This window comes from Thamnophis elegans, chromosome Z (assembly GCF_009769535.1).
Source record: "Thamnophis elegans isolate rThaEle1 chromosome Z, rThaEle1.pri, whole genome shotgun sequence".
NCBI lineage: Eukaryota > Metazoa > Chordata > Lepidosauria > Squamata > Colubridae > Thamnophis > Thamnophis elegans.
The window spans coordinates 2,022,447-2,036,789 of NC_045558.1; the positions used below are offsets into that span (position 1 = coordinate 2,022,447).

At 46.3% G+C, this 14,343-nt stretch overlaps 1 protein-coding gene across 1 annotated transcript in view; it reads right to left on the reverse strand.

Annotated features, from left to right (window-relative positions):
• Positions 1–1,377: 1,377 nt before the first annotated feature.
• The window catches only part of LOC116523044 (unconventional myosin-Ig-like), a 70,390-nt gene continuing 57,424 nt past the window's right edge, over positions 1,378–14,343 (reverse strand). Inside the window, exon 22 of the mRNA XM_032238204.1 lies at positions 1,378–3,748. Coding sequence (XP_032094095.1) covers positions 3,589–3,748 — 160 coding nt within the window. The 3' untranslated portion in view covers positions 1,378–3,588. The remainder of the gene's footprint in view (positions 3,749–14,343) is intronic.

Consider the following 14,343-nt stretch of genomic DNA (forward strand, 5'->3'; position numbering starts at 1 on the left):
TGTAGTACCATTCCTTCCTCTGCTCAGCTCCAAAAGGCAACAATTTAAAAATAATAAAGGCGCTAGACCAGTGGTTCTCAACCTTTGGGTCGGGACCCCCTTTTTTGGGGGGGGGGTCGACCCCTTTCACAGGGGTCGCCTAAGACCATCGGAAAACACATATTTTTCAAAAAAAAAATACGGAAAACATAACATAATTTTATGGTTGAGGGAAGTGGTGGGATTCAGCCGGTTCGCACCACTTCGTGAGAACCGGTTCTTAACTTTCTGAGCAGCTTGGCGAACCGGTTGTTGGAAGAAATCGTTAGAGCAGAGAACCGGTTGTTAAATGTATTTGAATCCCACCACTGATTAGGGGGGTCACCTCAACATGAGGAACTGTATTAAAGGGTTAGGGGCTTTAGGAAGGTTGAGACCCACTGTGCTAGAACCTTATGATTTGTGGAATCGCTTTTGCTGCTCTCCCAGGACGCAGCGGTGGGTGTGGCCAAGGTGGTCATGTGACTGGGTGGGTGTGGCCAACTCAATGTCAGTCACATGGAGGGGCGCCTCTCCTCTCCTTGCTCCTCCCCCTGCCTGCCAGGCCCCGCCCCTCACCTTGCATGTTTTGGTGAGAGAGGAAGCATCTTCAAAGTATTCTTCCCCCTGGATACTAGCCAATCAGATGAGATTTTGCTGTCAGAAGACTTGATAGCAATATATACCACTTATAGACTTATATACCACTTCATAGGGCTTTCAGCCCTCTCTAAGCTGTTTACAGAGTCAGCATATCGCCCCCACAGTCTGGGTCCTCATTTCACCCACCTCGGAAGGATGGAAGGCTGAGTCAACCTTGAGCCGGTGAGATTTGAACCGCCGAACTGCAGCTTAGCAGTCAGCTGAAGTGGCTGCAGTACAGCACTCTAACCACTGCTCCACCTCGGCTCTTGATGTCCATTTCCATGTATTGTTTATCACCATTCTCTTGGTAAGACTGAATTTGAGAGATTTACAAAGAATAACAGAGCTGGAAGGGACCTTGGAGGTCTTCTAGCCCAACCCCTGCTCCAGCATGAGACCTTTATGAGAAACCCTACGGACAAGTTTCTTCTTAAAAACCTCCAGTCTTGGTACACACTCACAACTTGGTACACACTCACAACTATGAGCCAAGGTGGCGCAGTGGTTAAATGCAGCACTGCAGGCTACTGCTAGATCAGCAGTTCAGCGGTTCAAATCTCACTGGCTCAGGGTTGACTCAGCCTTCCATCCTTCCGAGGTGGGTAAAATGAGGACCCAGATTGTTGGGGGCAATATGCTGACTCTCTGTAAACCGCTTAGAGAGGGCTGAAAGCCCTATGAAGCGGTATATAAGTCTAACTGCTATTGAACTTCTGAAGGCCTCCCATTCCTCTGATTAATCGTTCTCACTGTCAAGAAAATTTCTCCTTATTTCTAAATTGGAATTTCTTCGATAAGTTTCCATCTAGCAGATCCGTCTCGCCATTTCTTCCAGTTGAGCCAGGAAACACCTATTCCACACCTGTGCATTTGGTTTTTTGTATTTTTTTCCTTGCCCAAGTGTAAAATCTTACTTTGTTCTCCATTAAATTGCATTTATGGTGAGAAATGATGTTCTACAGTGGCATTCAGTTTACTGCAATGATTTTTTTGCAAAAGGCATTAAGAATACACCTCTGCTTATGCTGATAAAAGATTATTCTTTTTCTGAACTTTAAAGCATACAGTTCAAGCAAATATTTCCAACCCTGCAACTGAAAACACATTTGAAAAGGCATTTTCAAAGCAGTCAAGTTAGTGGGGTGTTTTACCATTCTTTCCTCTTCCCCTTTAATTAAATCTTTCTGCTTTTTCTCCCCATATTGGGCCCTTATTGCAATATTCCATAATTTTTGCAGATCCTTCGCAAAGAATCAGTTCTAATTTAACTGGGATACAAAACAATCTTTCCAGTCTGGAATTCCCTGACTCACACACACACACACACAGACACACACACACCCCCCTCTCACCTCCCAACACTCCTCAATGTTTTCCTTTCCGTTATGCACAGAAACACGCTTCTCTTTTTCCCTGCCCATTTTCAAATTAACCCCTCCCATGATGATGCCTACCCCTGAATTTCATCCAGGTAAACCCAAAAGACAACACTTTTTCCCTAAAGTTGTCAAAATGGGAAGTGCTCCAAAGGGAATTACTCCTGGGGGGTGATATTAGCAGTTTATAAACATAATCATTTTGTGCTCTGAAGAGATGGGGACTTAACAAACTCCAGCAATGCCCTGTGTGCCGAATCCTGATCCAGGGATCGCTATGACTGGGGGAGGGGGGTGGCGGTGGTGTGTATGGGGGGCTCGGTCTGATAGTTTTCATCGGTGAGAGGGGCTGTGGAGCTGCCAGTGGTGCAGCATCCTGGAACTCCACCAGTGGCACGGTGTTTTCCTACTCGGCTTCGGCTGCGGTTGGCACCAGCGGCGGCAGAGAACACCGGGGTGGCGCCTTCCGGCCACCCATTGGAGGGGGGGAAGGAGGGCGAGGATTCCCCTGACTGGCACCAGCTGCGGGGCACCGCCGCAACAAACAGGACGGCTTCGGCCTACAGGCCCATTACAACACAGCCGAGCGTATCGATGGCGTCCCGGCGCTTCTACTCCTGATAGCACTGAGCTCCTTGGCCTTTGAAACCCAACACACTTGGATTTCGAGGGTGGTCTGGCTCAGCCGCCGGAAAACCAGCGCTGGATTTCAAAAGCCAAGAAGCTCAGTGCTACCAGGAGAAGCAGCGCCAGGAAGCCGCCGGCAAGATACGACACAATAGCAGAGTTGGAAGGGACCTTGGAGGTCTCCTAGTCCAACCCCCTGCCTAAAGATGGAGAGCATTCAGCCGGCATTCAGAGGCAAGCAGGAAGCAGCTGGAAGTGCGGGAACTTCCAGGAAGTGGCATGGACATTGCACCTCCTCGCCAGCAAGGCCACGCGGCTTCCTGGCCAGAGGGAGAGCATTCTCCCGGCCAACATGGCCGTGCGGCTTCTAGCGTCCGTGGCATGTAGGATGCAGCCGCGGCAGCCTGCTCTCCGGGTGAGCTCCGGGGATGGGGACAGGGGAGCAGCTAGCTAGGCCTCAGCCAGCGCCGCCACCTGGAATGGAGCCGCACCAGCGGCTTAGCCAGTCAGGCAAGCTCTGGGGACAGGGGAGGCAGGGGAGGGGGGATAACGCGACTCTCAGCAGGCTTACCTGTAGGCAGGAGGAAGTAGATCAGGGCTGCTCAGTTGGGGCAAAGGCTGCAGGCACCAAGTGGCGAGGCAGCGCAGGCAGGCAGGGAAGTGGCAGAGCAGAAACTCTACACATGAGTAAGCAACGGCCACGCGCTGTGCTCGGCCGCTGGGGAGGTGAGGAATGACTGGGTTGGGCGGGGTGAGCGGGCGGGTGGCGCAAGCGGCGACTGGGCGGGCTGGGGCGGGGCCAGCCAGAGGTGGTATTTGCCAGTTCGGCGAACCAGTTAACATTTCCGCTACCGGTTCGCCCGAATCGGTCCGAACCAGCTGAATACCACCTCTTGCCAGAGAGGTTGAAGTCAGCACTGGTTCATCGGCTCCTTGGCCAGTAGAGCACGAAGCCATCCCGGGTCTTGGCGAAATCTGGCAGGGTCACGTCGTCCCGGGTCACGACCGTCACTAAGCGTTTCCGGTTGTTTTGGCTAAGTGGGATGCGGTCGGACACCGTCACTTGGAGGTCCCGCCTGAGTCTGCGGAGAGAGAGAGAAAAAAGAGGGGCTTGAAAAAAATGGGCCAGAAGGTATAAACCGGCTGAGAAAAGGCACAAACCATGGTTTGTTTAATCATGGTTTATTGAAAAGATGTGGTTTATTGTCAGGGTTCATAAGCCAGAAGTCATGAGTCATGGGAAGAATGGCCTTAAGGCAACTTATGTTCAACCACCAGTTTGAATCTTTAAAGAGGGGAGGACCTCAAGTCCCAGAATCCCCAGTTTGAATCTTTAAAGGGGGAGGACTCCAACTCCCAGAATCCCCCAGTCGGCATGTTTTAAGAGGGGAGGGCTTCGACTCCCAGAATCCCCCAATTGTGACAGTTGTAAGTTGCTTTTTTCAGGACTGTTCTCACTTCGAACGGTCGCTAAACGGAACACTGTAAGTCGAGCACTACCAGTACGCTTGGTTCATCAATCCGTGGTAGGGACATTTCTCATCCTATTGGGAGACCGAGAATCCTTCAGCAGACAAGGATTTAACCCAGATCTAAGCTTAGCCTGATGCTGTCTCTCTTCCCAGCCAACCGTCACCATGGCAGCTGGGTGCTAGGTGGGTGCCATGGCAACCAGAGCATCCTTAGTTCCTGAACTTTTCCGCTGGACCAGCAGGAAACAAACCAGGATGGACGACAAAATTCTGGTTGCCGAACAAGAAACCAACAATCAGACCTCCAAATCCAACATTTCTTAATTCCTCAACTTAATAATTAGTTTAGTGACCATCTGAATTGAAAATGGCATTGAAAAAAAAGATTGAGGACCGTTTTCCACACTTACGACTGTTGCTACATCCCCCCCCCAATGGTCACAAATTCAGATGCTTGTGCGACGGACTCGTATTTATGACGTTCGCCGTATTCCCCGGGGGGGGGGGCGGTCCACCTGATCCCTGTTTGCAACCTTCTGAGGAGCAAATTCAGTGAGGGAGCTGGCCTCGTTTAACGACCATGTGACTAACAACTGCAGGGATTCACTTAACCAAGAAGGGAAGAAAAGGGGCCGAAATTCACTTAACGTATGTCTCGCTTAGTGACGGAAATTTTGGGCTCTATTGTGGTCGTATGTTGAGGACTGCCTGTATAAATTATTCCTCATTAAAGGGGTCTTTTGTAAACCAAATATTTGCCTTTCAGCTTTTGGGCTTTCCTTTCTTTTCCTCCCTCACTCCCCCTTTCCTTTTCTTTCTTTTTCCGTTCTCCTACCCCGAGTCTTTTTTCATGTCTTTTTCTCCCTCTCTTTCATTTTCATTTCCTTCCCTTTCTTCTCCTTCCTTTCCCTTCCCTTCCCTTTTTCCTTTCTCCTTTCCTTTCCTTCCGTGACTTTTTCTTTCCTTTCCTCCCTCTCTCTTTCCTTTCTCTTCCTTTCCTCTCCTCCCTTTTCCTTCCCTTCTCTTCCCTTCTTTTTCCTTCCCTTTTTCCTTTTCTGACTTTTATTTTCCCTTTCTCATTTCCTTCCCTGCCTCTCCTCTCCTTTCTCCTTTCTTTCCTTTCCTTTTCTTTCTCCCTCTTTCTCTTCTTCTCCACTCTCCCCTTCCTTTCCTTTCTCGTTTTCTCCTTCTTCTTCTCTCCCTTTCTCCAAGACTTTACCTGCCGATTATTCCCTCTCCAGATGACTCAAACCAAATTAAATTCAAGGGGCCTGGAGTCATCCTGCTTTCCGGCATCACCGGCAAAAGATTGACTCATACAAGGCTGATTCCCGCTCCAACGCACCACGGAAAAAGCCAAAACAGAGGCAGAGAAAAGCTTTCATGCGAGAGGGGGTCAAGAAGTCAAGATGGCCACGGGGACAATGCGGGGAAATTCGAACAGCTCACTCGTATGACAATCAGGCAGGTGGGCCTCTCACTGGAGCTCACAATTCCTCTTACTAAAGGGGAGAGCGTTGCTAGGCGAATTACCGTCCTGGTATACGTCCTTTTCTTGCCGCCGCCGTTAAGGGAATCCCTTGCAGCTGCTAAGCAAGTCACGCGGTTGTTATATGGCGAGCCCGGCTTCCCCATCGATTTTGCTTGTCAGAAGGGATGTTAAAGAGGGGAATCAGGTTCGCACCGGGGACTGCGACCGTCGTAAAGATGAGTCGGCGTCCCGGCGTCTAAATTTTGATCGTGGGATGCCGCGCTGGTCGTACGTGCGGAAAAACAGTCGCAAATCATTGTTTTTGTTCACTGAATGAACTGTTGTAAGTCAGGGGCTGCGTGTCGTTGAAAATGATATTTGAGCATTTGGGATATACTGGGTGACTACCTCATCTCATCCTAGCCACACGGCCCAGAAGGGATGTGGATGATGGAAACTGTATTCCCCCCCCCCCGCTCCTTCCTGTATTACAGGGTGGACCTCCGCTGAGGTTAAGATCTGACCTCTGTTTTCTGTGCTCCAACTAGGCAAAGATTTTCCAGAAGGAAAATCAGCATTTCCTTCCCCCACCCCACCATCACCGACTGATCTCCTTTCTCTTCCTCTTCCTCCCCGTTTCTCCTTTCTCTCCTCCCTCCCTGCTCTGCCTTTTTTCTAAATCTGATCCGCTCGCGAACTTCCCAACAGTTACCTAGCAACCCTCCCAAAAGAGGTTTTTCACATTTATTCAAAGTGGGGCAACAGATCTCCGACGCCTCCAGCTGTGCGAGAAAATATATGGAGAAAGATGCAGCCAAGGACGGTGCCGGGGACCCCCCCAAACCGGACTCAGATGGGGTGCGGGTCATCATATCTCTTCCAATCCTGTTATTCTATGCTTTGGGGTTCGAACTGGGAAGCTCTGAGCATCCGAGCAAGTCCAAAAATGCTAGGGAATTGCTGGAAACATGGCAAAATCAGCCATCAACGGACATATAGAGATAACAGGTCTGCAAAAAAAATAAATTTCGAGAGCTGTTTTGGTTATTCCACGTAATCGTTATGTTTTTTGGTGCACTGAATCCGAAAATGACCTCCATTTTGTCATATAGCAATAGCAGTTAGACTTATATACCGCTTCATTGGGCTTTCAGCCCTCTCTAAGCGGTTTACAGAGTCAGCATATCGCCCCCACAGTCTGGCTCCTCATTTCACCCACCTCGGAAGGATGGAAGGCTGAGTCAACCTTGAGCCGGTGAGATTTGAACCGCCGAACTGCAGATAACAGTCAGCTGAAGTGGCCTGCAGTACTGCACCCTAACCACTGCGCCACCTCGGCGCCTTATAAGGACATCACGTTTCCTGACAATTTAGGTAACTATGTTAAATAAGGCAATACCTCAAAATAAATAGAAATAGACTTATAAAATTAAAGTTTTATTACAATATTTTCATGAAAATCTTTTTTTGAACTGAAATGAGCTCACCTACACACACTAAACTCAATTCTTCTTCCTTGTGAGGCTCCTCTTGGTGCATTTACGCTTGTGAGTAGCATCTGGAATGTCTCTCTGAAGCATCCAACAGTAGTCGGCCATCATTGTAACGCTCCATTTTCCCTGGTATCTCCTTTCCATCTCTTTAATGCAGTGTTTCTCAACCTTGGCGACTTTAAGTCGTGTGGACTTCAACTCCCAGAATCCCCCAGCCAGCATAGCTGGCTGGGGAATTCTGGGAGTTGAAGTCCACAGGACTTAAAGTCGCCAAGGTTGAGAAACACTGCTTTAATGTCTTGGTGGAATCGTTCACCTTGTTCCTCACTCACAGCTCCCAAATTTTCAGGAAAGTAGTCAAGGTGGGACTGGAGGAAATGCACTTTCAAACTCATCAGGCAACCTAAAGCTTGAAATGCTTTCCGCATTCTTCCGACGATCTTTTTTAGTGAGGATCTTTGTTATTGCCTAAAAACCTCTGTACGACTTCTTTAAAAGCAATCCACCCTTCTTTTTGAGGATCCGTCATGGTATTGTCAAACTCTTGATCAACTATAAACCTTCTAATGTCTGATCCAACGAACACACCTTCCTTCAATTTTGTCTCCGACAGGCATGGAAACTTGGTGACCAAGTAATTGAAACATTCTCCATCACTTAGAAGTGATTTTACGAATTGCTTCATTAATCCCAATTTTATGTGGAGAGGAGGTAGAAGAACTTTATGGGAAGGTACAAAAGTTTCTCAGAGGACATTTTTTTCACCGACTGTTAGCACCCTCGGCTGTCAACTCTTCTTGGTCCAGTGATTTTGTCGATCTCGACTGTCCCATAGACACAGAAAACAAGGGTATTTGGAATACCCAGCTTGTTGCCCGAGCAGCATGCACAAGACCTTCAAGTCCCCACATTGTTTACTGTTTACTGTTTATTAAATTTATAGGCCGCCCAATCCCAGAGGACTCCAGGCGGCTTACAGAAACAAAAATTAAGAAAGATTAAAAATAGATAAAACACGACAAATTTAAAAAGACACAACATGCACCCAATCTAAGCGGGGCTGGACCTCAATCCAGAGGTCAACAGCCCCAGGCCTGCCGGAATAGCCAGGTTTTAATAGGTTTTCGGAAGGCCACGAGAGTGGGTAGGGTCCGGATCTCTGCGGGTAGCTCATTCCATAGGGCCGGAGCGGCAACAGAGAAGGCCCTACTCCGAGGTGTTGCCAGCCAGCATTGTCCAGCTGATGGCAACTGGAGAAGGCCCATCCTGTGCGATCTTATCGGTCTTAGGGAGGTGTGTGGAAGAAGACAGTCTCGTAGATATCCAGCACACACTTGCCAAACCATGGTCTTCATATTTAAATTTACGACCAATTCCAAGTTCTCGTAAGTTTCCTTCAAGTGTACGGAATGACCTACAGGTATGGAAGCGTAAAAACCGTTGTGGAGTAAAACTGCTTTGAGGCTTCTTTTTGAAGAATCTATAAAAAGATGCCATTGCTCTGAATCATATTGGATTTTAAATTGACCCATCAGACCTTCGACATCGATGCAATAAACCAACTTGCCTTCCTGGGCGAAGTAAGGAACGAACTCCTTTTCATAATGTCTGAACCATGAAGATGATATTCCTGGCAACAATAAATTCCTGCTTTTCAGCCTTGATCCGAGTAACTCAGTGGCATCTTTGGGAAGATTCAAGTCTCTTACCAAATCATTCATCTCCTCCTGAGAAAACAATTTTGGCCTTGTATCATCTTCAAAGTCAGAACTTGATTCGTCATCTGGTTCAAGTATGACTTCACCTTCATCCGAGCTAGGTATCTCTTCCAAGGTAACAGGGGGCTTGGCTACTGGTATATCTGTGCTATGGGGGATGGGGTGAATTGCTGAGTGAAGATTGGGGTATGAAATGGAATGCTTCCATTTGGAATTAAACCCTTTCACATCGCATGAACAAAAGTAACAGTCATCACTATGGTTCTTTTGCTCTCACCATACCATAGGAATCCCATAATGGAAATATTTTTTCTTACCCTTGAACCAGTTTTGGAGGTCCTCAACACACCGTTTGCACACTTTATGAGGCGCCCAAACGTCATCTTGATCTCCAATTTTTAGTCCAAAGTATGCAAAGTGTACTTTTTTCACAAAGTCTGTAATATTCTGCTGTTGCTTCAACACTGTATATTCACCACAGATGAAACAGAAACTGCCTGGCGAATTAATACACTTTCGCAGAGCCATAACATAATGGTTGAAGAATGACGAGCAGACATGAATTGCGATGAAAAAGTGTGAACAGCTTAGAACCAAGAATCTGATGATGATTCGTGCACAAGTGTGGCATGCAGGAGAGAGCAGCTGTGTCTGTACACGAGACGTCACAGTGCTGGCCACGCCCCCTGCACTGACCGGAGATGCTGCTATCTGCCCTGTGTCTCCCTCCCACTGGATTCTTCAGGAAAGAGTAACCCCTTCTACCATTAGAAGAACAGACTTAAAACTTGCTTAGCTTATGTATATATTGCTAACCATTAGATTTACAGTGCTATATTTTTTTAACATAACTCGGACAAATCCTTTAAGTTTTTTTGGCATTTTATATCTTAAGTGCACTTATGTGAATTAATTAATAGTAATTTGGACTTTAAATTTGGTTAAAAACCCGTAATATAAAAAAAATACCAAAACAAAATACCAATTTTTTTAAAAAATTGATAGATTTGAAGACAATTTTGCATGTTGTGGCAAATCATGATGTCTAGGAGTTTTTTCAATATTTTATTTGTTTTCAGCACACCAAAATACATGGAAAGATGAAAATAATCAAACAGCTTTTTAGTCGCAGACCTGTGTAACGTTTACATGCCTTTGAAAAAAGATAATAGAATTTAAAACCGACAATGTAGGGACTGACAGAATGAAAACTCCTTAACTGCACAAGTCGTGGATAGATTCAACCATAGTTTCAACTCAAGGGTGGGTTACTGCTGGTTCGCTGGTTCAGCAGAACATTATAAAATGACAAAAAAAAACATACTAGCAACGGCATGGGTGACCAGGAAACTGGTTTGGGGGCGTGGCCAGCCTGCCATCCCTACCAGTTTGGCAACCCAGTCCCAATTGCCGCCACTGGTTCACCTGAACTGGTGCGAACTGGTAGCAGCCCACCTCAACTGGGAAACTGAACATCCTAGACCAAACCAAGTTTTAAAAAATTAGAGAATTCCTGGATGCCTGGCATTTAGACAAAGCAGCCATCAACAGACATGTAGACGTAAATAACATTTAAATGCGTTTGAAAAAAGACAATAACATTTAGAACAGACAAGGTAGGGACTGTAACAGTTACTATTGTTAGGTAAGCTCCCTGTTGGGAGAGTGAGTGCGTTCAGCGAAGCATTGAGAGAGTTGTGTTGGAGAACACACAAACCAGCATACAGAGACACTGCACTTTAAATAGGCTTTTACTTTCATGGAAATAGAGGTATCAGAGTCCATCAAACAGTCCAAGTCATACACGGATAAGACAGTCAGTCATCAACGTCTTTCAGTTAAGGGATAATCCAAATAACATAGTCCAGTATCATATAATCAGTTCAGTACTCAAAGTTTGCTAGCGGTTGCAAAACTTACAATAGCTCACGGCACTTTCTAACAGCCAGCTTCCAAAACACTCAGATCAGATCAGCCCAGCATCTAACAGAGAGCTAACAGTCATTCTGGCTCCCTCTTATGGCCGATTGAGGAAACAGCACCCAATCACATTTTACAGTATGTTTTCATTTCATTTCATTTATTGAATTTCTAGGCCGCCCAATCCCGAAGGACTCCGGGCAGCTTACAGAAATGAAAAAGTATTAAAAAAGAATTAAAACAACGAGACACAACAAAGTTAAGAAAAAGAACAACATACACCCAATCAGAGAGGGGCCGGACCTCAATCCAGAGGTCAACAGCCCCAGGCCTGCCAGAAAAGCCAGGTTTTAATAGCTTTGCGGAAGACCATGAGAGTAGGCAGGGCCCGGATCTCTGGGGGCAGCTCATTCCATAGGGCCGGAGCGGCAACAGACAAGGCCCTACTCCTAGGCATCGCCAGCCGGCATTATCCTGCTGAAGGCACCCGGAGAAGGCCCATCCAGTGCGATCTTATCGGTCTTAGGGAGGTATGTGGCAGAAGAAGGGGATGATGGAGGGAAGATAGAAAGTTGGAGGGGGGTGGAAGAAAGAGGTGTACGGAGAGTGGAAGAGGTATATTGGGTTTCTATTTTTTGGGGTATTGTTGACAAGAGGAATTGCTGCGATTATTTTTTAATGTTGTATGGCTCCGCCTATGCACAGTATATATGTGATTGTATGAAAATGAAAAAATGGAAAATAAAAACCTTTTTCAACCAAATAAATAAATAAATAAATAATTTATAAAATAAAATAAAGACCAGGAATACCAACAAGCAGTCAGAAGACATAATGAGAACTCCTTAATTGCAAATGTGGACAGATTCAACCGTAATTTCAACTGAGAAACAGAACATCCTAGACCAGTGATGGTTAACCTTTTTTGACTCACGTGCCAAAGGGGGGGGGGAGTGAAGGGGTGTCGTGCTCAGGTGTTCCACACCCATAATGCTATGTGTGCAACCCCCGCATGCATGCGCACGTGGCCAGGGCCTCCTCCCGCTTTTGGCACACTTTTTTCGTCCTCCCCAGGCTCCAGAGGCTTTCTAGGGGCACTGGGAGGGCGAAAACAGCCTCCCCCACCCTCCCCAAAAGCCCTCCAGAGGCTTCAGAAGCTTCTGAAAAACTGGCCCTATGGGCAAACCAGAAGTTTGAGAATGGACTTCCAGTTTGGTTGTACGGCTGTTTTTTGCCCTCATGAGCCTTCAAGGAAGCCTCCTGAAGTTCTCCGGAGGGCAAAAAACAGCCTCAAAGAAGGACTAAGTCAGCTGGCCAGCGCGCGCATGCACGCTGGAGCTGACAGGGCAACACCTCATGTGCCCTAACAAATGGATCCGTGTTCATCATCACAGTCTTAGCCCAAACCAAGTAAAAAGAGAGAGAGAGATAATTCCTGGAAGCCTGGCACTCAGACAAAGGAGCCACCGACGGACACAGAGAGTTAAATAACGTTTACATGCCTTTGAAAAGAGGCAATAAAATCTATAACAGACAACGTAGGGATTGTAACAGCGACTATGTAAGGACAGGCGGGTAGAAGACTAGTAGAGAGCATCCACGAACGCAAACAATCAATCTCAAGGCACGATTCGAAACCTTGTTGTGGTGAAAAACTGAATGGCCAAGATGGAAATTATTTTTTCGCTTTGTGCTAACACCTCTTGCTTTTGCAAGCCCTCCGCCACACGGTCACAACTTCGGAAGTGCAAATGAAAGGCTAAATAAATGGATTTGAGGAGATGGCACAGAACTGCGGCTTCGAGTCTCACGCTTTGAAACTTCACTTATCTGGGTGTTTGTGCTAATTATACTGATCTTTCTTTCAGTAGGAATTTTAAAAAGCAATTTTTTTGCCATGTGGGCTAATAACACTATTTTAAGGCTCTCCGTTAATGAGGCATTTTTAGGGTTCGTTTTTTGTAACTGAAGCCAATTTGGTCCAGGCTCAAGAGCAGGGAGGTGGGACTTCTAGTCCCGCCTTAAGCATGAAAATTAGCAGTGAGTTCTAGTTGGTGAGTTCTAGTCCCGCCTTAAGCATGAAAGCCAGCTGGGTGAATTTGAGCCAATCACCAGGAAACAGTGAGTTCTAGTCCTACCTTAGGCATGAATGCCAAGGGGGTGACTTTAGCTTAACTGCCAGGCGACAATGAATTCTAGTCCTACCTTAGGCAAGGGTGTCAGATGAGTGACTTTGGGCCAATCACCGGGAGACTGGGAACTCTAGTCCTGCCTTAGGCACAAAAGCAGGATGGGGAATTTGGGGACTGCCCAACACACCTCAGAGTGTTCTGGGGAAAATAGGAAGGAAGAAGGAGATTTGCTCATTCCCTTGAATTATTTGGGAAAATAATAAAGGCAGGATAAAAACCCCACCCACACATAAATACGTCGATAAATCAAATATTCTGAATAATGGGGGATTAGGACCATCAAATCTCAAAGGTGCTTCTTTGAGGATGACCGAAGTGTCCGATTTTAAATTTAAATATAAATTAAATTGTTTTAATATAAAGGTTGTCCCAATTCCATGTTTTCCACTTCTTTAGTGAGAAACCTCAGTCGCTAAAGGTGAGAATTGAATTTTTTTTCTGAACTGAACGAAACGATTTCTTTAAATATTAATCTGCAGCTGGTCCTCAACTTACAATGGGTTCACTTAGCGACTGTTCAAAGTTGGAACAGCCCTGAAAGAAGTGAGCTATGATAGGTCCTTGCACTTAGCAATAGCAATAGCAGTTAGACTTATATACCGCTTCATAGGGCTTTCAGCCCTCTCTAAGTGGTTTACAGAGAGTCAGCATATCGCCCCCGCAGTCTGGGTCCTCATTTCACTCACCTCGGAAGGATGGAAGGCTGAGTCAACCTTGAGCCAGTGAGATTTGAACAGCCGAAGTGCAGAACTGCAGTCAGCTGAAGTAGCCTGCAGTGCTGCACTCTAACCACTGCGCCACCTCGGCTTTATAGGACCATCACTGTATACCCATGGTCACTATGATCCAAATTCACTATGACTGGTCCTCACACTTATGACTGTCACTACATGGTGAGGGTCACCTGATCAATATTCACTATACCTGGTCCTCGCACTTACGACCATCACGGCACGCCCAGAGTCATGTGATCCAAATTCAGCAAAATTGATCCTTGCACTTACAACCGTCACTGCTTGCCCAGGGTCATGTGATCACAATTTGAACGTTGGGCAACTGAGTCGTATTTACTGGACAACAGTGTGATTCACTTAACAACCTCCCTGATTGGCACCAGAATTCTCAAATCTCAACCGAAATTATCCAGATAATCTCCCGGGGACCGAAATGATCTCCTGGGGTTAAAGATTTCACAGATATCAGAGATGATCAAGCTGTCCCAAAATATACCAGAAATTAGAGCAGCTCTTCTAAAATAGGTGTGTTTTTGTGTGTGTGTGTATGTGTGTGTGTGCAATCTTATTTTAGAACAGCTGCTCTAATTTCTAGTATATTTTGGGGCAGGGCGATCTATCTATCTATCTATCTTTTATCTATCAATCTATCTATCTATCTATCTATCTATCTATCT